The sequence below is a fragment of the Rhincodon typus genome, chromosome 31 (genome assembly GCF_021869965.1).
Source record: "Rhincodon typus isolate 14 chromosome 31, sRhiTyp1.1, whole genome shotgun sequence".
Lineage (NCBI taxonomy): Eukaryota > Metazoa > Chordata > Chondrichthyes > Orectolobiformes > Rhincodontidae > Rhincodon > Rhincodon typus.
In genome coordinates, this window is record NC_063362.1 from 17,377,789 (window position 1) to 17,404,633 (window position 26,845).

The window sequence follows — 26,845 nt, forward strand, 5'->3', positions numbered from 1 at the left end:
TATTCTCCTTTCTTTCTGATTCTTCTGATACTTTCTCATTCTATCTTTCTTTCATAGTTTCCCTTTTTCCTCTCTTCTCTCTCTCTCTCTGGTATACTCCCTCAGATTCTCCAGCATTATTTTCCCTTTGTCTCTATCTCTAGCACCTATCAGCCCTTCCTCTCTCTAAACCAGTTGTACCAGTCCACTCCCTTCCCTGCTTCAAACTGCTCCAAGCAAAACTCAGTCCCAGTCTCACACCTTCCCTTTTGTTAAGATACACAGTTCTGCTCTCTTTTGGATGGTGTTTTCTTGTTCAAAATTTTACTATTACAGTGCAAGAGATGTTGGCTTCATCTCATGTTCTGCAGCAATTCTTTATAGATCTTTGGATCTCAATTCCCACAGGACACAAATGTCACCTTAACCCTTATGCTACTGGAGTTCATCTAAGCTGTTTGACTTCAGTCACACTTTCTATTCCAACATATGTAGGTGATCTTGTCTGTTTAAAACCTGCACTTGCAAAAATCCGCAGCCCTATAATTCAAATATTTGTAAAATTCAAAACAGCTGTGAAGAGTAATCAAAAAACTGGCACTATAATGAAACACATTTTAAAACCAGAACAAAAAAAACAGCTGTGAATTTCCATCAATATTCCTAGAAGTCCTGGCAGACAGAGAGTGGGAAAGGTAGTCAATCCTCAGTTACAATGTAGAGAGTTTTAGAAATTTTACTTGAACAAATCCGGCTGAAGACCCGCGGGTATTCAGAATCACCATGTTTGAGAACATCAGGAAAGAAGATGAATTTAATTAGGAAACATGTGTGAGTTGAGGCTTGCAGATTATGGCGAAATGAGTCTTAGTTAGCCTTCTGAAGGTGAACTTATTGCATAAAAACTGCTTTGAATTCATGATCATTGCCAATCTCATTCAGAGAAAGCAAAACAAAGTGTGGATAGGAAATTAAAATGTAAAAGAGCACCATGTATAATGACTGGATGAAACTAAGTATAATGCACATTGTGAGGGGAAAAAACGGGAGCACCTAACCAGAGCAGTAGCTCTCGCTGCTTAGCTGGGGCTGGATTTAGCTCCTGAGTAGGGATGGGGTGGGATGACAATTGTTTAAGCTGCAGTAGTCTTTTTGAAAGAAAGACCTACCTTTATGTGGACCTTTTTTTGTAAAGACCTGCTAATTAAGCCAAGCCCACCAAGAGTAAAAAAAAATGAAGATTTAAAGGGGATTTGTAGTTGTTAGTTTTCAGTTTATACACCAGAGCAGCCATTATTGCATCAACCCTCGTGATTCCAAAATCCCATCTTACAATTCCATAGTGGGTTGCAACCAGAATTTGGGAAACACTGATCAAAGTTCTGTGATCCAAAATCTCACATTACTGAACTCCAATTGTTTTTTTGGCTGCTGTACAATTTTGTCCCCATAGCTTTTGTTTTGTTTCCGTACCATTAAAAACTAAGTTGCCAGACCACAACTTTTCTTGAGTCAAACTCACTGGGGTAAGACCGCTCAGGAATTGTTCTTCATCTCTCTTAAAGGAAACTCATAGTTTCCAAACACGGTTTCCTCCTGGCTGAAATAGCTCAGATTGGAGCATATGGGAAATTGAGTGGGGATCATCAACTGGTACCTTAAACATTTACCAACCTGCTGAATTTATAGAGGAAAGTCCACTTTTACATACCTACAGCTTCTGTTACTCTATATACCCCTAACTTTATCCCGTATCAAGGTCTTGGCCAGACTTGCCCTGGGATGCTGTATCTTGACCTGGTCACATAATCCTTGAAGAACTTGTAGGTGACTTAAAGCCTGAAAAAGTACAAGAAAGACAAAAGAGGAATGAATTTTAGTAGCAGGAATTTAAGTTGTAAGGAAATATTAAAGAAGATAAATGTATTTTTCTTTGGAAAAAGAGTTTTCATTGTAATTGATATGATGTTTGCAAGATCATAAATAAATTAGACAGATGATGCAGGAACAAAAAGGTTCAAATCTGAGAACGACAAATTAAAGGTAAGGATATTGGCTGTAGGAAAGGAACTTGAGATGATAGAATTTTATGACATGAAAGACTTGAAACAGACAATGTTTTGACAATCGAGATAACAGGGTCTGAAGAAGGGTCTAGGCCCGAAACGTCAGCCTTCCTGCTCCTCTGATGCTGCTTGGCCTGCTGTGTTCATCCAGCTCTACACCTTGTTATCTCAGATTCTCCAGCATCTGCAGTTCCTACTATCTCTGAAAAAATGTTTTGACAATATGTTTTGGAGACGGACTGATTGAAGGATATATTGAGAAACTGGTCAGGTGAGGTTAAAGGAATACTGGGAGACATGGTTCAATGAGTATGACAATTGAAAAGTGATAGCCTTCTCCTTGTTCTTTATGTTCCAGTACAACGAAATCCAAACACATTCCTGCTGAAGGCTACAGCTCCGAGCCCAACATTCCAATAAACAAGACTCATAGCCTTACAATCTCAATGTCTCAAATTCCAGTCAGTTAAATCACTTCCTATTCTGTGGAATTCCTGATTAATGTATAAACAGTTGTTGATGTGATGATGCCTCAGCACCTCATGTGGAGACAATCAATTGCACATCTGATGTGTATTTACCATCCACAGGGAAAAGTTTTTTTAAAAAACAGTAATACTTGTAAATTAACATACTGGGCATAGCTGAGGTCCATTTTGACGTATACATGACAAGTCGGGCCACTTTATGTTGTTTGTAAGTTTAACTGGTTTATCTTTCTGGGCAACTGAGTCAAAGAGCACTTGTTAAAAATTCCCTGAAATATCTACTACAGACACTTTAATTGACAACACATCCATTGGCTTAAACATTCATTCCTTCCATTGTAAAGGGAAATGTTACTTTACTCTAGATAAGCAGGTGTAAAAGGAGCTATTCATCGTGACCCCAAATCAGAGGGATCTGGAATCTGGATCTGCATTGCTCCAAGTAAGATGTCATCTCTTACCATCCTCCTCATATTGTTAAATTCAATAAAACCTGATGCTCTTCACTCACAGGACTAATTTCACATTATTACAAAGTTGCAGTGGTGAACTGACCCACTGAGCCAAAGGTGGATGGTAAGACTCAACTTAGGAAGAATGACAATAAAGCATGAGGCCAGCCCAAAGTTGTGAACCTAAACATGGGAAAATACCTGAAGCAAAGCCAAGTGGTGTTAGGGGCCATTTAGGGAAGAACTTCAAGGCACACCTAGGCACTGAACGGTGGAATGAGAAAAAAAGTGCAGGGTTTGATTGTTCAGAAAATAAAAGGAAAGGACAGAATGCGTGAATGTCATATTGTGCCAAGGAACCACGAAAGTGTAAGGAAACTCGATAATAGAACAAACTTGAAGGTTTTGTATCTTAATGCTCAAAGTATTCAGAGTGAGGTAGACAAACTGACAACACAAATCGAGGAAAATAAATATGGTGTCATAGCCATTGCAAAAACATGGTTACAATGAGATCAAAGCTGGGAACTTAGCCTTCAGGGATATTTGACCTTTTGGAGAGACAGGATGAACAGGAGAGATAGTGGATAGCACTGTTACTAAGAAATGAAATGAAGAAAGTTATGAGAGATGATCTAGGCTCAGATGATGTAATTTCCATTTGGGTGGAGGTGAAAAAAACAGCAAGGGAGAGAAAACATTTCTAGGAGTTGTGTACAGACCCCAAACAGTAGCTACTCTGTCAGAAAGGTTATAAATCATCAAATAATGGGAGCATGCAAAAAGAATAGAACAATGATTATGGGTCACTTGGATTGGTAATGACTAATGAGACCGATTTAATAAATAACCTCTGAACAAAAGATCGCCTAGGACGTAATGATCATAACCTGAATGAATTCAATATTCAGTCTGAAAGTGAGAAACTTAGATCAGAAACAATTATGTTTAACTTGAATAAAGGGAATTACAATGAAATGGGGTCAGAGTTAGCTAAAGTGAACTGGACAAATAGATTAGCAGGAATGACAGTTAGCAAGCAGCGGCAAACATTTAAGGAGGTAATTCATGATTCCCAGCAAAATGACATCCCAGTGAGGAGGAAAGATTCTAAGAGAGGGATAAACCAACCACGGCTAGTCAATCAAGTTAACTAAAATATTAAGTTGAAAGATAAAGCACATAAAGAGGCCATAGCCCCAAAGACTGGGATAAATTCAGAATTCAGTAAAGGAGGACTAAAAAGTTAATAAAGACAGATAAAGTAAGCTATGAGAACAAACCAGTGAGAAATATAAAAATTGAAAATAATAGCTTCTGTAAACATGTAGAAAGGAAGAGACAGGGGTCAAATTGGAGATGGTTTTGGGGAACAAAGAAATGGTTTAGGAGTTAAACAGATATTTTCCATCAGGTGGAAGATACTTTGAACATTCCATTAATTCTAATGAATACAGGGGGAAGAATTAAGTACTACATACATCACAAAAGAAATAGTATTAGATAAACTAATGGGGCTAAAGGCAGATACTTCCCCTGGCCTTGATGGCTTGTATCCCAGGAACCTAAAAGAGGCAGCAATAGAGAAAGTGGATACATTGGTTATAATTTTCCAAAAATCATTGGATTCTAGAGAAGTACCAGAGGATTGGAAAACTGCTAATGTGACACCCCTATTCAAAAAGGGAGGGAGACAAAAAGCAGGTAACTATAGGCCAATTAGCCTAACATTTAATGTTGGAAAAGTATTGGAATCAATTATTAAGGAAATATTAACTCTAGTTTCCCAGCCTGCCTCGATGCCCTACAATTTCCTTACCAATGTAACAGGTCCACAGCAGATGCCATTTCCCTAAACCTGCACTCATCGCTGGAACATCTGGACAACAAGGACACTTATGGCAGATTCCTGCTCATTGACTACAGCTCTGCCGTCAACACCATTATCCCCTCCAGACTGATCTCAAAACTCTGAGACCTTGGTCTTGGCTCCACCCTCTTTAACTGGATCCTCAGCTTTCTGACCCACAGGCTGCAATTAGTGAAGATAGACGACTGCACCTCCTCCATGATAACACTCAACACTGGAGCTCCCCAAGGATGCATCCTCAGCCCCCTACTGTACTCCCTGTAAACCCACAACTGTGTTGCTAAATTCTGAACAAATGCCATTTACAAGTTGCTGATGACACCAACAAGGTAGGATGGATATCAAACAATGATGAATCAGAGTACAGAAAGAAGATAGAGGGCTTGGTGATGTGGTGCAATGAGAAAAACCTCTCTCTCAATGTCGCCCAACTAAACAACTGATTATTGACTTCAGAAAGAAAGGAAGAGAACACACCCCATCTACATAAACGGAGCTGAGGTTGACAGATTAGAGGTCGTCAAGTTCCTTGGAGTGACAGTAACCAACAACCTGTCCTGGACTTCCCTCATAGATGCAATGGTCAAGAAGGCACAACAATGCCTCTTCTTCCTCGGGCTGCTCAGGAAGTTTGGCATGTCCATAAGGATCCTTGCCAACTTTTACAGATGCACCATTGAAAGCATACTGTTTGGGTACATAATAGCCTGGTATGGCAACTGCTCTGCCCAGGCCCATAAGAAATTACACAATGTGTGCACAGTTCAGATCATCACGGAAGCCAACCTTCCATCCATGGACTCCATTTATATAGCTCATTGCCGCAGAAAGGCTGCCAACGTCATCAAAAACCCATCGCACCCTGGTAATGCTCTCCTACAACCTCTTCCATCAAGTAGAAGATACAGAAGCTTGAACACCCGAACCAGCAGGTTCAGGAACACCTTCTTCCTGGCCATATTGGACTGACGAATGGACTCTCTAACTTCAAATAATGCTGACCTTGCTAATGTTGATCTTGCCTAGTGCATGCCCTGTGCGACGTAATCTATATGCCTCTGTCTAAACTTTTTTTCACCCTATGCTCTGTATGTTCACGCTTACAATGATCTGCCTGTACTGCTTGTAAACAAAGCTTTTCACTGTAATTAGGTACACATGACAATAAATCAAATCAAATCAAATCAAATATTAACAGAACATTTGGAAATCATAATCTAATCAAGCAGAGTCAGCATGGCTTCATGTAAGGCGAATTGTGTCTGACTAACTTATTAGTGTTTTTCAAGGAAGCCTCAGCTAGAGTGGATAGAGGGGAAACAGTAGGTGTGTTGTATTTGGACTTCCAGAAGGCATTTGACAAGGTATCTCAAAAAAGGTAGGTCATAATGTGATAGCTCATGGTGTTGGAGGTAGTGTAGTGGCATGGATAGAGAATTGGCTCATGGGCAGGAAACAGAAATTGAGGACATTTGGTCATTTCCAAGTCAGGTGACTGTGACCAGCAGCATTGCAAAGGGATCAGTGCTGGGACTGCAACCGTTTACAATATATATTAATGACCTGGTGGAAGGAAGTGAATGTATCATAGCCAAATTTGCAGACAACACAAAAATAGGTGGAAAGGCTGGTTGTGAGAGGGATACAAACGGTTTACAGAGAGATATTGGTAGTTTAGGCAAATGGAGTATAATATGGGAAAATTTGAAATTGTTCATTTTGGAATGGAGAACTAAAGAACAGGATATTATTTAAATGGAGAGAAACTCTAGAAAGCTGCTACACAAAGGGACTTGAGGGTAGTTTAGCATGAAACACAGAAAGCTGGCACACAGGTGCGTCAGGTGGTCATGAAGGCTGATGGAATGTTGGCCCTTCTTTCAAAGGGATTCAAATAGCAGAGATGTCTTACTGCAACTGTAAAAGGTGCTGATGAGACCACATCTGGAGGACTGTGAGCAGTTTTGGTCCCCTTAATTAAGGTAAAATGTTATTTCATTGGAGACTGTTAAGAGAATCTTCACTAGGACGATCTCTGGTATGGAGGAATTGTCTTTTGTGCAAAGGTTAAACAGGTAGAGATTCAACTCACTGGAGTTCAGAAAAATGAGAGGAGATCTCATTAAAACATGTAGAATTCTTATGGGTCTTACAGGGTAAATGCTGAGAGGATTCTTCCCCTCATGGAAGTGTCTAGGACCAGAGAACATAGTCTCAGGATAAAGGGATATCAATTAAGACTGAGACAAGGAGGAATTTCTTCTCTCAGAGGATTGAGAGTCTTTGGGACTCCTTGCCACAGAGAGCTGTGCAGGCAGAGTCCATGTGTATACTTAATGCTGAGATAGATAGATTCTTGATCAGTAGGAGAATCAATGGTAATGGGGAAAGGGCAGAAAAGTGGATTGAGGATTATGAGATCAGCTATGATCCTATTGGCAGGGCCGAACAGCCTCCTCCTGTTCCTGTTTCTTAGGGTCTTCTGAAGATAGAGCGGGAGAAGGCTTGTGGCAGAGTGCCACAGTAAGCAATAGAAAATAAAAATCAACCATAGTAAGTAAATTACTACAGAAACAAAAGTACTTACAGAAATGAGGAGTAAATGAGCACTCAGAAAATAAACTGACAGCAAGCATGCGAAGGAATAGGGTGTGGTCCAAGCAAGAAGGGAACTCCACCAGCGGGAATCCAACCTGACCAGTTTTATAGAAAGTTGCAAGTGCAAAGAGGGACACCAGGGTAAGGCTGCATTGGCAGCACAGAAAATCAAACACAGACCACAGCAGTCTTTGAAAGTTCTGTGGGGAATGCAGAGGGGTAGGATGAACTCTTCATGGAGAATGTGGGAGCGTCGCAGCAAGAATTCAACTTGCTTGACAGTACAGACCCAGGGGATGAACTTTGCTGTGCAGCAATTAAAGTAAATGGCAGAGAAACTAGTTTTAAATTGTATACTGAAGCAGGCATTCAACCTTATCAGATGCTATACCTTGGTTGAGGTCAGGAATCCTCAGGCTGTTCTCCATTATACTTAGGAACTTGGGAAGTATACGAATGAGTGTAAAAGACCTGATGAGTCATACATTTCACTACAGTAGGAAAGACATTAAAGAGACTTTGTCCTATTCATCACCATTTTTTACTAAGTGGAGCCATTTATGTTTCTTTAGATATTCTTTGATTAGCAGACATTGAAGACACTTCAATCCAAGCACTTAAAAAGCGAGTAGAACAGACACTGCATTTCTCAAAATAGAAATTGTAACTAGTTAGAAAAGAAGGTGCCAAGAAGGCAGTGACAAGCCATCTGCGAGGTATTCCAGATCGTGGTTTGTTCTTGCAGAATAGTTACAGAGAAAGAAATAATCACACAAGTCATTTATTTGTTAGAATCTGAAATTCTGGACCTTCCTGTATTTATGGATGCAGGAGATATTGTTCCACAACAGAAAGTTGTCACTTTGGATGAAAGACTGACTTTTCTTGAAGAACATACTGAGAAGTAAAGTTATTTACTTATTGCACAGAAACTGCCCAGGAAATGAAGCAACAGCAACTGCAGTCACAGTCAGAGGAAGGAATTCCTTACAGTGTAGATAGCAAAGTCACAGCTGGGAAGAAGCAACCTTGTGCTAGTTCAAGCTGTAATGAAAGCAAGTGAAATTTCTGAAGTTTCTACCAGTAAAGTAACCACAGTTTCTGAGATATTATAAATTATCAAGTTAGAAAGAGATCTTCAATTAATCAAAGAAAAGATCTCAGAAGTTCAAAACAAGTGACCAGTAAGCCTGAGGTCAGTGGTGTGTAAGTTGTTGGAGGGGAATCTGGGGAATAGGATCTACATGTATTTGGAAAGGCAAGAACTGATTATGGATAGTCAACATGGGTTTGTGCGAGGGAAATCATGTCTCACTAATTTGACTCTGTTTTTTGAAGAAGTGACAAAGAAGATTGATAAAGGCAGAGCAGTGGCCATTGTCTATGTGGACTTCAGCAAGGTGTTCAACAAGATTCCATATGGTAGACTGGTCAACAAGGTTGGATCACTTGGAATCCAGGGGGAGCTGGCCCATAATGGATACAAAATTGGCTTGAAGGTAGGAGACAGAGAGTGGTGGTGGGCTGTTTTTTGAACTGGAGGCCTGTGACCAGTGGTGTGCTGCAAGGATTGGTGCTGAATCCACTGCTTTTTGTCATTTACATAAATTATTTGGATGTGAATATAGAAGAAATGGTTAATAAGTTCGCAAATGACAGTAAAGTTAGTGGTGTAGTGGACAGTGAAGAAGGTTACCTCAGAGTACAACAAGACCTTAATCAGATGGGCTAAGGAGTGGCAGATGGAGTTTAATTTAGATAAATGTGAGGTGTTGCATTTTGGTAAGGCAAATCGGGGCAGGACCTATACACTGAATGGTAGAGTCCTGGGGAGTGCTGCCAAACAAAGAGACTTTGGAGTGTAGGTTCATAGTTCCTTGGATGTGGAGTCATAAGGTAGTGAAGAAGGCATTTGGTACACTTGCCTTTATTAGTCAGTGCATTGAGTATAGGAGTTGGGATGCCATGTTGTGGCTGTACAGGACATTGATTAGACCCCTTTTGGTATATTGAGTTCAATTCTGGACTTCCTGCTATAGGAAAGATGTTGTTAAACTTTAGGATATTTGGTTGGCATGGACAAGTTGGACCAAAGATTCTGTTTCTATGCCATTCAGCTCTATGATGCTATGACTTTATAAGCGCAAGACTATTGAAGGTCCTATCAGGGTGGGTGGTATCACACCCGTACAGGCATAAACCAATTATATGCAACAAATCTATGCAGTCATGCACAGGAAACATCCCTTTTGAACTTGACATTGTTTAAAGAGAAGCTTCAGTCTTCAGCAAAGGCCCACCAAGAAGAAGTACAACAACTTCAAGAAGCTAATAAGAAGTTATCCAGAGAGAAATAGATCCTTAGTCCAAAATGGATTATGATAAAATTTAGCATGAAAAATTGTCAATCTGCATAGATGGCAGCTGGAGGCTACAAGAGAAACCCAACAGCTATTATGAGACAATAAAAAAACTGCAGATGCTGGAATCCAAGGTAGACAAACAGGAGGCTGTTGACTTCTCCTTTCTTTCAGATGCTGCCTGCCTTGCTGTGTTCTTCCAGCCTCCTGTTTGTCTGCCAACAGCTGGTATGTTTTTCAGCCAAAGCCTACAAGATTTGAGGCATGGTTTAAATTTGAACGTAGAAACGAGATTGAACAGCTCAGAAATTATCAAGAGTTGGCAGTATCACTACCTCAGTAAGACTACTGAAATAAAAGTCCAAATTTTAGCAATCTAGATCAAGCTTTGCAGGCGGAAAATGAGAAGTTTGCAGAAGATTTCCAAATATCTTGCACTCAAACAATTAGTGTTCTCACACAAGTGATGAAACAGTGATGTTTTGGTCAATGAGAAAGGCTCTTTCTACAGAAAAGTTCAGAATTCCAAGTTTATATTGAACGTCTAGCTGAAGAAAACCTTCTACAATTATGTGATGACAAAATCTTTCAAAAGAAACACTGGAGATATGGAACAAGAATATTTGGTCCCCAATTAATGAATTTTCATTTAGGTTTCCTCTTGGTTATACTCCTCTGAAAAGGGACAGTCTTGTCTGATCTTTCTCGTTTGATGACACAATGACAATTATAAACAAAAGGTACACAGACATTTGTATCAGCACTCATACCTAGATGCATCAATGCTTACCTACAGAAACACAACATGCATTTATGTATCCCATTTAATATAGTAATGCGTTCTATGATAATTCACAAGAGAAGTATCAAAAAAGTGACACAAAGAAACAGAGGGATATATTAGAGGTGGGTTTAAAGGGATACATTGATGGAGTAGAGACAGGTAGAGCTATAGGAAGCCATAGGAACAGAATTTCAAAGCTAGAGACTTCCACAGTGAAAGCACAGTACAGTAATTACAATTAGGAATGTGCAAGGGACCAGAACTGAAGAAGTGCAGATATTGCAAAGCATTGGAGAAACAAAAGCATGGAGGGATTTAAAAACAAGGATGAGAATTTTAAAATCAAGCAGTTGCTAGACCTGCAGCAAATATAGATCAGCAAATAAAGGGGCAATAGATGAATAGGACTTGGTGCAGATTAGGATCGGGGCATTGTTTTGGATAAGTTCAAGACTTTGAAGGGTGGAAGATGGGAGACTGGGTAGGAGAGTGTTCAAATAGTCAGGTGCATTGTGAAACAAAGGCATGGATGAGGGCTTCAGCACCAAGTTATAAAGGTGGCAGTGGGTGATCTTGGTGATGTAGTCAGAAGTTAACTTCAGGTTTAAATATGATGCCAAGTTTGTGAATGGTCCAGTTCAGACTCAAATAGTAACCTGGAGCAAATGATGATTAGGGAGTAGCTTTTTGGTAAAGCCTGAAAATAATGACTTCAGAACTTCCAAAATACAGTTGGAATTCATTTCAGCTCCTTCAGGACTGGCTGTCAGATGAACGGTGTGATAAATTAGAAACTGTAGTGAGCTTGAGAAAGCTGATGACTAAGTTAAAAAAAAGTTTGTGGTATCAGTCAGTTTGAGTTTGTATTTTTGGATAGTATTGCCAAGGGGACAAAACTGCAGATGGGTAATTGTGTATCTGTTTGGGTAGTGGGGGCAGGGATCGGGACAACAGAGTAGCAAAGGAAGTGAGAAGAGAAACCATTCAGGTATTTCTTTTATCTGGTTTTGAGCAGTTCCATCAAATTGGATGATAGTGAAAAAGGATGATGATATGATCAACCATGTTAAAGGCTGCAGACAGCTCAAGAAGAATGAGGGAAGCTAGTTTACCAAAGTCACAGTCACATAGGCTATTATTTTGGATATTGATAAGGGCCTTTTCAATGCTTTGGTAGGAGCAGAAACCTGAGTGGAGAGATTTCATTCAGCCGATTGTGTCAATGCTAGCGTTATGCATGAGAAACACAAATACTCCTACATCTGCATCAGAGGAGCAGGAAGGCTGACATTTCGGGCCTAGACCCTTCTTCAGAAATGCAGACCCTTTCTGAAGAAGGGTCTAGGCCCGAAACATCAGTCTTCCTGCTCCTCTGATGCTGCTTGGCCTGCTGTGTTCATCCAGCTCTACACCTTGTTATCTCAGATTCTCCAGCATCTGCAGTTCCTACTATCTCTGAAACAATTCTACTCCTACATCTTCTCTTTCTCCCTGTAGCCCAGTATTTTCTTTCTTCTGAGGAAGAGATCATTTTTGAAACCAGTACCCTTCAGAAAGCAACAATTGTATTTGCCTCCATCAACCTCTCAGGCAGTGCATTCTAGATTCTAACTACTTGCTGCACAATTTTTTTTTCTTCATGTCACTTGCAGTTTTCTTGCTATTCATCATAAACCAATATCCTTTGGTTCTTGAACCTTCTGCTGCTGGAAGCAGTTTCCCTGTATTTACTCTATCCAGACCCAACACAATTTTGAACATTGCTATCAAATCTCTTCTCAACCTTCTCTATGGGTAACAGTTTTAACTTCCCCAATCTTGTAATCTTTTCTGCAGCTTCTCTAATGCTTGCATCCCTCTTAAAGATGGGTTTCCAGGATTGGTATCCAAACCAGTACTTTGTAAAGATTCACCATAACTACTTTGCTTTTCTACTCAATGCGTCTATTTATAATAAAGATATGGATCCCAATTATCTTATTAACTACTTTCTCTACCAGCCTTGTCAACTTCAATTATTTGTTCATACAAAACTCAAGACTCTGTTTATGCAACTCCTGTAGAATTTCATTCTTTAGTTTATATTTCCTGTCCTCTTTCTTCTTCACAAAACGCATCACTTCACATTTCTTTACATTTAGTTTCATCTATCATATGCCCACTGATTGTTCATTTGGTACCATAACATGGCAAATAATCATGAGAAATGAGAAATGGATTTAGTGGGGCAAGGGCATCAAGGGTAAAACTTGCGTTTAAACAGTGCCTTGTTATGTCCAGATGGCCTCCAAAGCACTTCACGAAAAGGAAATGTAATCAAATATGTAAGCCAATTTGTACACAGAAAGCTCCCACAAATAGCAATGTGATAATGATTTGATAATTTGTTACTTGTGTTGTTAACTGAGGGATAAAAATTGGCCAGGATACTTGGGATACTCTTCTGCTCTTCAAAACAGTGCCATGGATATATTTTACATCCAATTGAGTGGGTAGATAGGGCTTTAGTTCATCCATTAGAAATGTAGCACTTCTCAACAGTGCAGCATTCCATCAGTACTGCACAGTTGTGCCATCCTGGTTTTGTACTTAAAAATTCTGGAGTGGAACTTAATTAAACCCACAACTTATGAGTTAGGGTTAGGAACACTGCAAACTAAATCATGCTTGACACTAAGAAGAGAAGTTGAACAAATGATTGAATAGTTTAGTACCTACAGAAATGTCATGGTAAATGGAGGGCCAAAGTCAGTTATGAATGAGAAAGTACAGCTGTTAAGTGTCACTGGGTAGAGTTTTTCCGAGGCCAGACACGGAAATAAAGTGAGGTTGGAGAGTGGAAGGGAGGCTAATGGGGTCACAGATAGATACAGACACAGTAATGTAACATCAGATACTTCCTATGCAATACTGGAGCAAGCTACTAAATCGTTTTCAATTCATCCTTTGAAGTTAAAGTAACATTTAATGGTGAATCAAGACATTAGCCCAATAGCGACACACAGGGCCGGAAAACAATTTAACAGTCAGCACTCAATAGTCAGCTATGTAGCAATCTGAGAATAAGTAAATGACGTGGAAACTCTTGGCAGAGTCCAATATAACCTTTTGTTTTTGTGCTCTGATTTGAGTTTTGCAAGGTTTAAATTGCTACGATGAATGGTGGGCCCCACCGAATGCTAAAAAAAAATGCAATCTGTGGATTCATCCCTCTGATGCTGTCAGGTTGAGAACTTAATACATTTTTTGTACACATAATAGGAGGAACGTTGTCAATTTAAATACAAGGGGCTGATCTCCGATTATTTGTACATGTTCCCCTTTAAGGCAGAGCTAAGTAAGCGTGCTGACTGCAGGCTGTGGGCGTGGAGATATCCTGATCTCACTTCACGGTGACATCAGGATTTAGAGCCCGCCTTATTAAGCAAACTGCAGGACGCATTGCAACAGAGAAACATTTAATTAGAGTCGGGAGCTAGAGTAGGTAGGGAAGGTGCAACGTAGTCTGGAGAAATGTTTTTATATTCATTGCTACATTGAATCGGGTTAGTTGGAGTATTTGCGCCGGATTTCCTGTCCCGTGAAACTGATCAGGAGGTAGGTGAGTTTCAGACCCCAATCGTAGTCGTTTGCACTCTCCTGTTACGCTGCTATTGCTTCTTGCTTTTTAAAAATCACGTTGCTTTTTTTATTCATCACTTTTTCGTCTTTCTTTTTAAACGTTCCCTGTTTCTGCTGAATTTCGTGATGTAAATCCTTTGTTATACAACAATATTTTCTCCAAAAAGGTCGATATGTGTTTATTGCCGTATTGGATGAATAAAACTATCCATAAATTATTAGCCGTGAGCCACTCCGATCAGCTTAATATATAACCTCAACTGCAGCAAGTATTACACCAGTTTAAAACTTCTGTAAAAGTCTTTCCAAAATTAAATACATTTTTGCAATAATGATACAAATGGATTTTGTAAACATACTAGCTGATTTAGTGTTAATTCAGAAGTTTGGTACATTTTCTTCTTAGTTTAACAAATATCTTAAAGTTGCAGCTTTGTGGAACCTGAGATCGGTTTCTGAGTCAGTGTATAAAGTGACTGGATTTTATTATGGTTATGTCAACCTGTTACCAGGAGTTAGGCAGGATACATACATGAATTGAACGCAAGGGACTGTCCAGCTCTCTCCATATCTCATGATTAAATCGAGTTCCTCCGCAGCTATGTTGAAATCACTTCTGTAGCGAAACGTTCATCATTGATCCGTTTGTAGTTATTTTGAGAAATATAAATGCAGCTCACTACCTCTCAAAGTTTTGAAAAACACTCTCCAAGACAATGGCTTTCTGTGGCGCGATTGCTGCAGGCTTCACTTATTTCTTTCAAAAAGTGACTTGAGGACAGAACTGAAGCTCTGGGCTAAGTTAGAAGTGCATCTCTCCCTTCGAGTTTGTGCTGTGATCTAAACCAGTTTCTCTCTCCAGCCAGCAGTAAATCAAGGTGTTAGTATCGGCTCTCAAACTGCAGTGATTGGTTATTTAAAGCTTTACTGTCCGGTGCCTGTTTGCTGCTAAGGCCCAGTTTTAACGGTCCGTTCTTAGAGCCAAAGGATACGGATCAACTGGTCCTAGACTTCGCTGTTAGTGAACCAATTCCAAAATGCCCTTATAAATGCCATTTTAAGATGATCGATTTCTAGCTCTCTGAGCTGTGAACACGTTAGTCGAGTATTTTTCAAAAAAAATAAAAAGGATGATACACATTATATGGCATTCTCGAGCTGCCCTGTGAAAACTCCAACCAAACGAGAATATTTAGGTAGCAATTCAAAAACTGTATATTCTGTCACTGATATAGAGTCCAATTATCCTACTTTTTTTTTAAATTGTCCTAGTTCCTTCTGCGTCCTCTGCTGGATATAGTCCTGATGTTGCTTATTGTCCCTTTTCCCTGTTTTCCAACTGAATAGCTGTTCTTAATGTCAGAAGATAGTGAATATCCAGAAGTGTTTGACTATTGAGTCAATGGAAGCCTTACCTCAGGAGCTTGTCCTTATCTAATATCTGTAAGTGTCTATATAGAAAGGGTGACTGGATAGTGATTAAAAGCAGAAACGCTATCTGACTTCCCGTAGTTGCATTATGGTAGAGTGGTGATTATGTTACTGGACTTACGAGCTGGAGTTTGAGTTCACATCCATGTCACCACCCAACCCTGCCACCTATGGCAGTTTGAAACATTAAAAAAATCCGAAAGTTGCTCTTGAGGAAACAACACTACAATAAAGAATAGCATGCTACAGTTCTTAAATTGTGTACAATCTGGCAGGAAGGGTTATATAGCATTGAGTCATAAATCTTACAGCACAGAAAGGGACCATTCAGCTGGACACACCTGCATCACCTGTGAGCTATTCAATTAGTTGTGTCCTCCAATCTTTTCCTATAGCCGTGCAATTCTTTTCTATTTCTCTTGCAAGTATGTATTTATACTTATACATACACTTGCTATATGTGCTGACCGTAAGGTACAATAGCTTGTCAGACCCTCTTTTCAAAGAGGAAGTTTCATTGTGACCACATTAAGTGGCCTTAAGCTTGTGTGATCTGGGTTTGGTTTTTTTCTCCTTTTGGTATCAATAAACTGCAACACCCACATCAGAAATGTAAGACATTATTGGTGTTATTACTCATGCTCTGTCAATGTCCCGTCAAGACTAGTCATTAAAAAAGCTCAGGCAATGTAATGGAGATTAGAAAGACATGCTCATACTAGGAAAAGAAATCACAAAGTTTCCCACTTCTCCCAGGTGTGACAAACTTGTTACCAGCAATCACTATACGTTTTTCATCATTATTTGGCTTATCTTTCTTTTGAGTCTGAAGTGATGACAGCACATGGTGTAAATACTGGGAGTAAATGTGGTGAATGACTTTATGTGCCTATATGGATTTTGGCTCAAAAATAAGGAAGGGGTTTAATATTTCAGGTTTTTTAAAGCTACAATTGTTGAAGTTTTCAGACTTTTTTTATTGTCAGTATTGGAAATTAGGCACAGGGTCACAGGTAAAACATTCAATTTGCAAACAAAAACAGAAGTTGCTGCAAAAGCTCAGCAGGTCTGGCAGCATCTGTGAAGAAAAATCAGAGTGAACGTTTTGGGTCCAGTGACCCTTCCGAAAAATTTGCAAAACTTAGTAAGTGCAGCCAATATTGGAGCTGTTTCCATCCATTAGGTTATTATGATTTTGGTATATTAAGAAGGACTGTTTGGTTTTGGTCACAAACATATTGTTCAACATTTGTTGATCCTTATGATTTTGGACTGTATAAAGAGGAGGTACTACACTTGGCAGTTTGAAGATGTGCATTTTCTCCTTTCAGTTTAGGGTCCCTCTTATGTTTTGTGTGCTTCCTTTTCCACTTTGAGTCCAGAAGATAATGACCTTTGCTGACTCTTCTCCCTCACCTGATCCAGATAGCCATACTTCATGTAGGTATTAACAGTGTTGGGAAGCTATTTTATCATGGTGAGCATCAGAACAGCAGACAAGTGGAAGCAGGCACTACTGTACACATTTTTCATTTTTTAAAAAAATGACGGTTTGTTGTTTCTCAACCACGCGCCCCCCCCCCCCACCAAAAAAGCTTCTACCAGTAGAAAGCTTTGGACGTTCAAAGTTTAATTTTGAAACATCAGACATTTGGTACAAAGCAAGAAACTTAAATACCATGTTCTTATTTAAATTGCAGATGTCTAGAGGAAGCCACTTGATTTTTATTTCCTCTCTTTATTTTGGTGTGCGTACGACTGTGGTGCCTGTGCCTTCTCTAAGATCTCGGGGCAGATCTGGATGGGTAATAGATGGAGGTCTTGCTAGTAATTCCTCTGTTCCAAGAATGTGTGTTTTTGCCTTAAATTTCATGGAAGATCATAGAATCCCTATAGTGTGGAAACAGGCCCTTCAGCCCAACAAGTCCAGACCGACCCTCAGAGCATCCCACCCAGACCCATCCCCCTATAATCCACCTAATCTACACATCCCTGAACGCTACGGGCAATTTAGCATGGGCAATCTACCTAGCCTGCACATCTTTGGACTGTGGGAGGAAACCGGAGCACCTGGAGGAAACACACGCAGACACAGGGAGAATGTGCAAACTCCACACACAGTCGCCGGAGGATGGAATTGAACCCAGGTCCCTGGCGCTGTGAGGCAGCAGTGCTAACCACTGTGCTGCCCCATTTCAGTTGGTTTTCTCACAGTTTAATGTTTTAAAATTCACCTACATCCACAATCTTCCAATAAAAAGCTGCGCATCGGTCAGATTGTGCCTTGATTTGTGAACAACATGCCCTAATTAAACTGTGGGAATGACAGAACCAAGCAAAATGTGTGCAAGTATTCCCCAATGTAAAGATTCTGTATGTTTACTGTACAATTCCATATTACTGAGCATTTCTGTCCAACTAAATTATGTTGACATTCTTTTGTGCATTAGAACAGACACCATTATGCCCACCCCTAAATACAGAATGTTCCAAAATTCAATGATATTACATCACTCGCACTGCTACATTCCCTTATGATGCTTCAATGGGTAAACACACATCACCTGTGTTATACACAGCAACCAATGTTCAACTCTCATTCTATCACCAATCTGAGATGAATTGGACTCCATTTCAGCCTGGGCAACATTAGGTATATTCAGTAAACACTGGGTTAGGGAACAGGCAGAAAGTGAACCAGGGTGAATGCAAGGTGAGGAGAGAACAGTACTTGTGTGACTCTTCACACTGTTGAATTGACATTTTGGTCAATATTCATTCCACTGGCAGCAAGATGATGGCATCTTGGAAATTGTGTCCTAATTCTGTCCCATTTGCATCTCTCTTCATCTTATTCAGGGCTTCCTTTGATTGGCCCAGATCTTCATCTGTTTCACAGGAGCTTTTTCCAAACTGCTGAAGAAATTTGAGTACTCAAGTATCAATGGCAAAGTATGTAACATAAGACTTCTGAAAGGAACCAGTGCAGACCACTTAAATTAAAGAAAGATTCTGGTGTGCTTTTCTAAAACAAAAATTATAAGAAGCACTGTGAATGCACCGTGTAATCTTGTATGATTATCAACATACCTCTTGCCCACAGAGAGAACCTCTAGTTCAAGCTCCATGATGGAGATGGCAGAATAATTACTTCCGTTTCCCTTGTGAGAATCAGCACCTTCAGTGGAAGAATGTACATGAACCCTAGTAAGAGTGAGCACAATCAGGAGCAGTGACAAAAATGTTCGCAGCTGTCTTTTTTTTTTTTTTAAAGGGTTGCATTGAGCACGCTGGAGGCACCAAGTGAGTGAGCAATGGTGAATGAAAGTGGAGATGCAGTTGCTAACTGATATTGTCATTGTCTGACTGGTGCTGCGGTAAAACCACTTTTGGAGGTAGCAGATACTGAAAAATGAAAAGGCCAACTATACAAACTACTTTCATGGTAATGAGCTTTGCTATTAAGCAAGAATAGTGGAAAAACTATCACAAGCAGTGGTAGATAGACGGATAATTTCCAAATACCGATTCATGTATTTTAGCAAATAGGAAGTAGGCGCACGATTTAATTGTTAAATTTGTATAACTGTCCTCTGCCATACACCGAGTGAGACACACTACAATAATATCTTTGGGTTAGTGCCTGCACTGGTTGTTTCTGTGATGCTGTTTCTTCATACAAAATACGGACTTTGTCCAACCCTTCTGTGTCAATAGCAACCTTCTCTTTAATCCAGTACCTTTTGTTCCCTTTTGAGTAAAGATAGGGCTAAAGAGGGAACTCTGGCAAAAAAACGTGAACGTGATAGCTTTTTATTAAAGTGTACAAACTATGTCTGGCGATTTAAATCTCTCATTAAACATGTCTTGATCATCTTCAAGAGCTGAAGAAACTTAATGATGCTGCAGGTTGGCTGGCTCTGTGGAATGGTATGATTTTCATAGAACTGATCAGCCATTTTAATCCTAGAGTGGGGAAACAGGCCATTCAGCCTATCAAGTCCACATTGATCCTCCGAAGACTATCCCACCCTGACCATCCCCCATCCCTGTAACTTTGCATTTCTCATGGCTAATCCACCTAGCTTGCACATCTTTGGACTGTAGGAGGAAACTGGAGGAAACCCACACATACACGACGAGAATGTGCAAACTTCACACAGACAGTCGCCCAAGGGCGGAATCAAACCCAGGTCCCTGGTGCCGTGAGGCAGCAGTGCTAACCACTGAGCCACTGTGTATCTCCTGTTTTGCTATCTGTATTTGCTGAGGGTTTGCCATTCATCCATTATGTACAGGAAATCTCCAATTCCCAGCTGGTCTGTGTACCAATTGTGAATTGCTAATTAGAACACAAAAATGTTATTTTAGATTAACCTCCTGAGAATATTGAAATTCTTGTCCCACCTTACAGTGATTATTGAGGTTTCTTTGATATCCTCATCACCTGTACAAATTCAGGTTTCAGGCAAATCGCTTTATTTTATTTTATTTTAATAGTCTGACTACTTCACCCATTAATATCAGAGCTGAAAGATTCAGTTAAAAAGCAGTTTGCATTAAGATTGTAACTAATTTCATGCTGTGCAACAGGACAGATAAAAACCAGTTGTACCCTTTCCCTCCATCATAATCTTTCTATGACTGACACTCCTTACCATTTCAGCTCTTGTCATGGATTCACCATCCTACACAATGTTCATCTTTCCTACATTGAAATGGAGCCTCATTACTGTCTCCCAAACTAATTTAATTTAGTCCATTCCAGGATATCAATATATGGAACTTGTCCCTTTTAATTACTGGTGGGAATTTTTACGTAATAGATAAATTCAAGGGATGGATGTTGAATGTCAGCCTGACACTTCGCTCTAGTAAGAGTTCTAGTCCTTCAAACATTTTATTGTTCTTGCCTTTTGACATTAACTTGTTTCATATGCCTCTTCACATTTTGAAATAACTAATGATAATATAACTTTGTCCTCTTGAATTTATTCCATGTTCGACATCATACTTGGTCAGAAATGCACCAAAGTGCAGTTTGTAAAGGAACTTTCAACATCAAAGACACTTATTGGTTAGCACAGCTAGTGATTTGGTTGGAAGAAATCTTTCACACCACAACCTGACAATAACGTATAAAGTAAGGTTGTTGACTATTTCCAAAGATCCTATCTAATCTTCTTTAGTGTAAATGTTATGTCAAACAAGACAAAAAATTCTGAAAATGCAAAGCAGTTAAGTCAGTACCTGTAAAGGAAAAGAATTGGTTAATATTTCAGGTGGTTAACTTTTCATCAGAAGCCAAATGTGGTTTCCTAAAGGAGAGTTTCATCACTGATGTGCCTTCAAGGGGGTGGAGTGAGTCCTACAATCTGTTACCTGTGACATTATTGAGATACAATAAATTAAACGAATAATTCAAGAATCTCCTTGGTATTTGACAAGGAGTGAAATATCCTGTTAACTATAACACCAAGTCTTTTAAAGGATTGATATATTCTCCAGATTGTAATCATTTCATCACGGGGCTGGAGCACAGGAGATTTGCAAACTGCTGAGTATTTGCTTTATGCATATTAATCACAAAGTCATCAACACCAAACGTTTCAGAAATCACTCAAGCACCTAAACAATTGAGCACCTTAACTCAGTGCAGTTTGGTATTGGGAGGGACTACCTTCAGAGGCTTCTTGAGGCAAATACATATCAAAACTGAAGTATGTTGTCATGTTGCATGACTTCCAAAAGATTGAGGTTTATTTACAAATTTAAGCCCAGTAAATATTGAGGTTAAGCTGCTGAAATGGTGATGTTGGACCTGTCCTTGGCATACTGTTTCGGGTTTTGGGTCTTTGAGATTACAGTTACAATGCAAGGAGTTTAAATTCATATAACGCCAAACTAAGGGATTCTGCAGAGATGACCACCGTCTGTGCAAAAAGATGGGATTGCATCTGGGCTCATCAGAGGTAAACAAAATTCAACGAAAAGGAGTGCAAGTATTGCATCCTAGGAGAAATGAATAGGAACCAAACACACTCCATTGGATGAAATAAATTGGCCAGTGGGAAGCAGAGAATTTAGTGTTGATTTAATTAGTCATGTTTTACTTGAACATAGTAAGTTGGCAAATGCTGCTACATCAGTTGAGTCTACATCTGTTGGGGTCTTGTTGACAATAATTAAAGGACACTGGTCAAGGCATACTGGAATACTGGGCTCAGTTCGAAGTAAGGTGTAATACAAGAGGTTTTTGCAGTTATTTGAGCAGAATAACAGCTGATCCCCAGAATCAAAGGGGATTAGCTCTGAAGATAAACTTGATCTCTTGAGCCTTTAAAAGGGCTATTGAGCAGAAAGAAAACTAAACCTGAATAATACCAGCAAGCATCACTGGGAATATTGCTTTTCCTGTAATTTTTCGTGGTTGAATTAAGGCCACAGGTGGAGACAAGACAGTAGGCTCATGAGAGAGGTAGGTGGAAATGTGTATCTTGGATGCATGGAATTGAAGGGGTTGAAAAGCTTTTGTTATGAAATAATCTAGGGGATTGACTGTTCACTCACACATTGAAACAAATATTGTGTTTTTGTGATTTCAGCATCTACTACACAGACCCACAGCCATGACCTGTACTTTGAATGCTGCTCCCCATCAACAGCCCTACATCGCAACTTCAAACAACCGTATGTATCTCCCATCAATGGGAAATGCTCACCGAACATCGCAGAATTGAAATTTGTTTTGTTCAAAAAAGAAACTGGATAATTTTACTGATAACATGGAACGGTCAAATTGTCATTTTAAAAGAAATTTTCACTAATATCCCTTAAAGAAGACCAGTAATTCGTACCTGATTAGGCCAAATGTGCCACTCCACTGTGATTAACTTAGCTGCTTTTAAGTGGCTTGCAGGCATTAAAATTATGATTTGAGAAGGCCCACCATCAAATTCTGAACTAGCACTGGATGATAATTAAGCCTTTCCAGTGCTGTCAGATCATCAAACTGGATTTGAGTAACTACTTTTATTCCTACCTACGCCATGTGTACCGAACAGGTCTTAGCCAGATTTATGCTAAATTGGCATTGAGCCTTACCATTGACATTATACTTTAGACAAGGGCTCCTGTAAATGATCACTGTCCAGTCATTCCTTGAACCTAATTTTGAAAACTACACTGGCAGTCTTGACTAGAATTTCTCATGAAGAATGGCTGCATATGTGAGATACTGAGAGATGGCCAACAACTGTGGAGCTCAGACTCTAGAAGGTGGCTGAACCTCCGGATGAGATGGAAAGAATTTGATATAACAAGCATTTCCATTTTAAAAATTACTTTTCTTCCTCCAACAGGGCAAGAAATGGATCCAATTCAGCTGAACAGCCATTGTTGTTTTGGGAGTTGTCTCAGATCATCTTTCCACAAGCTGCGACCAGCTCCTCTGAAAATGCCTAACAATGAGGAGTCGTTTCTACAAATGGAAAAAGATCCGCTGCTCTCTCCATTTAAGAGACTCTCTGTGGATAGCACTACACAGTCACCACCTCAAACACCAGTGAAAGGAGCAAGTCCACTATCTATTTCTGGGTGTGCCAGTGATCGAAGTTCTAAGCCACTCCCTCCGTTGCCCATCACTGATGATATGCCTTTTGATGATGTTGATAGCGAGGTTGAATCCATTACGAGCTCTGAAACTGATTCCCTCTTGCAAGACTATAGGCCACTGAGCTTTAGGTACAATACTCCGAGCAGAAGGAGCTTCCGTGGATGTGGGCAGACCAACTATGCTTACTCAGAAGGTGCTAATGGGACTAAGTTGCCAGAGAGTTGCAATATGATTAAAGACTCTAACCTGGAAAGCATGGAGGTTACTGAGAAGCCTGTTCAGCCTCACCGCAAATTACGGCGTTCACATTCCGGTCCGGCTGGATCTTACAACAAACCTGTTGCATTTAAAAATGGAAGCTGCTTATCGAATTCATCACCAAACTCGAACGAGGTGAAGCCCGAGGTTCCTCCTCGAGTTCCCATACCCCCGCGACTTGTGAAACATGACTGCCGGAGATGGTCTGCAGAGGTGATGTCAGGCATGTATTGTGATGAGGACAGGCCACCGAAGATACCTCCACGGGAACCTGTGTCCAGAAATAACTCACGCACCCCAAGTCCCAAAAGCCTCCCTTCCTACCTCAATGGAGTGATGCCACCCACACGAAGCTTTGCACCTGATCCTAAATATGTCAGCAACAAAATCTTGCAGCGGCAGAGCAGTGATGGAGCAAACACAAGGGTGCCGTGCATTTTACCAATCATGGAAGATGGTAAGAAGATGAGCTCTACACACTACTACCTGCTCCCTGAGAAGCCTCCTTATCTGGACAAGTTTCAGAAATACTTGGTAGAGGCTCAGAACACATGGGAGTCAAATGATTGCACAGCAGAGAATTTAAAGACATTTGCATTGACCAAACCAGCAACAGTAAAGGGGAAACCTGTTCCTTATGCAGAGGCTCCTTAGATTTTATCATCCCTCAGAGGGGCAACAAAATATGACATCAGCAAAAAACAGTTCCAGGATAATCCAAGGCAATTGGTTTGCAATTCCTTTAGAAAATAGGTTGAATCACAGAATGTGATCCAAAAACCAGTGAAAATCCAATATGTTAAAATACAATATAAGTTGCTGTAAACCAGAGGCCCTTGAACATGTCAGTGACCAGGTTACCTGTACAATAGTTTTACAGTAGACATTTTTCACTAGAACATTTTATAGTTTTTAATTGCACTTTATCTACTTTTTGGAACCTTGAAAAGACAGTGAACCAGGCAAGACGCATTGAGCACAGTGCCTTATGATATCTTGGAGAAAGTTCAACATCCGTTTGGATATAAAGGCCCTTCCCAGGCAGCGACTCTCATGTGAAACAAGCACAACACAATCAAGACCAGATTTTTATTACCGAAACTTGTGATTTATTATATAACTGTCCAGAGACTCTTGCGAAGAAGAACTGCAGCAATTGTTAAAGGGCAGCATACAGATGACCATGCCTAATAACAATGCAGCTCAGGGATGCTCAGTGAAGGTCACCTCTCACTTGACTATTTTGAGTGACAAGTATTATACTAAAGTGAAGGGATTTGGTTAAAAGTTAAGCATAGAAACTGCCACAAGTTCATGTCTCTGCCTCTTTTACCCATCCCCAACAATTCATGACATGTCTATTGGGATGAAGAAGCCAAGGGTCAGAGGGAATGGAATCAGTGATCCACTTTGTTTGAAGACTAACAATCTTTTCATTGTCCTTTCTTTCTTGCCCCTCAGGGTGTGCTCCCTTCCTGTTTTGAAAGGAACTGTTACAGCTGTAAATGTGGCACAGGGGAACAGACTTGTCACGTTTTGCTATTCAAAGTTTGTCCGCACGAGTAGCTTACCCACACCTTTAAAGTGCACCCAAAACATGACATGCATCTTTTTAATATTAACCCACAAAAGGCTACAGATGATCACCAGCTCTTAATAGGAGATACTGCAGTGGGGATTGGCATGGAGATTGTTAGCATTTGTTCTGCTCGTTGACCTCTTATTACCATATCTAAATGTCCATTCTTCAAGTGATTGTGAATAATTGACCATCAGAGCATCACAGTCCACATTACAGTCCTTTGTACATTCTCAATTTAGGAAAAAATGGGCCCATGGCTTCCTATCTGGCAAGTGAGGTCCATGGTAACCAGCAACTGCTTTCCAGTAGCTCCTACTGTCAGTATTTAGTGTTGTTTGTTTGTGGATGGATATGATTTGTGCCTGTGACTCATATGTTGCCCTAAAGCCCATACATGACCCTAGGTTTCGCCTCCTCTGAGTCCACACTTAGGCTCGCTACATCAGCTAAGAGTGGGGATTGAAGGAACAAAGCAAGAAAAAAACATTCAGGAGGTGACTATAATGATGTTGGGCCTTCTAATATAAAGCTCATCATCTATTGGCAGTAAGATGCAAGATAGCTTTAGCCACAGTTTATCTCGGAAATCAAACACCTCTTCATAGACATAAGCAATTGAGTTAAATGGAAAATAAGACCATGAGTAAACATCAGGCTACTAAAATAAAACTTAATGGGGTGCAACAAGGGACATAATGGTGAGAGACTCAGTACTAACCTGCAGACTAGTTTACATGATAGGTGATTAGGGACCTAGATGAAGAATCCATGCAGTTGCTTATGTTCGAGAATAGTTTTGTGTAAGTGACTCAATTAACTACATGTACCATAAATGAAGGTCTATAATTCTACTCTTGTATCATTGGCTGTAACATATCTTTTAATGTATTGTAACTATTTGTTTGAAAAACCACAATGATATTTGTTCCTGTGGTCTGTGCAGTATTATTGGGATATCATTAATTACATTATTTTAAAAAAATTCTTCCCTATGTCTATTTTTATTAAATTGTTCTGTGTTGTTTTGATCAGTGCTGCCTGCTAAGGGCTCAACTCTGACTAAGCTAAATCAAATGCACGATAAACAATTCATCTACCCATTGGTCAACCTCAGAACTGATCCACAGTGATGCGGGATAAATATGTGCCTTCAGTGTGTTACTAAATTTCTGTTCTCCAGTAATCAAATTTGTGGGAATAAGCAGTATGGCATTTTACTATATATGACAGGGGGACGCCAACATATGTCACACCTCACTGAGGCACTGAGGTGTTGTGCTTGAAATCAAGCCCTGCTGTTTGCCAGAGTCATCACAAAAGGTTAAAGATTTTAAAAAGTACATATAGGTTCCCCAATTTACCTGTGTTTTTTTTTTAAGACCTTTTGGAAAGGATGAACCAGATGTCTACACTTAACAAAAACTATTTATTACAAGTGAATAGGCTTTAGCTATATAGGTAAACAGTTATGAACTGTTGACATAACTATCAATTAAAACTGTAATTCCCTTAAACTTCCCTTTTCTCACACAGGCAGACTAGACAGGGAAAATTAATATGAGTGTTATGAATGGAGGGAACACTGGGAAAGCAGGTCAGTTGTCTCTGTTGACACGATCTGTTCAGATGGTTCTTGTGCTGATCAGAATGCTGCTTCTCAGTCTTCCCTTTCCCAGATGCTTCCACTGGTTTGCAAGAGGTATGGTGGCTAGCTCACTGAGCAGTCTCTGGCATATTGACT

The 26,845-nt window shown here is 39.9% G+C and overlaps 1 protein-coding gene across 2 annotated transcripts; it reads left to right on the top strand.

Annotated features, from left to right (window-relative positions):
- The first annotated feature begins 13,980 nt into the window (after positions 1-13,980).
- Positions 13,981-26,183, top strand: LOC109924477 (ERBB receptor feedback inhibitor 1). 2 transcript variants are annotated; one of them, XM_020524481.2, is made up of 3 exons: positions 13,981-14,198; positions 22,255-22,339; positions 23,011-26,183. In XM_020524481.2, exons 2-3 carry the CDS (start codon positions 22,279-22,281, stop codon positions 24,174-24,176), a joined length of 1,227 nt encoding a protein of 408 aa, XP_020380070.1. In that variant the 5' UTR covers positions 13,981-14,198; positions 22,255-22,278; the 3' UTR covers positions 24,177-26,183. The 2 variants fall into 2 exon arrangements, with proteins under 2 accessions (XP_020380070.1, XP_048471174.1); XM_048615217.1 differs by having other exon boundaries at positions 13,981-14,194.
- The last annotated feature ends 662 nt before the right edge of the window (positions 26,184-26,845 follow it).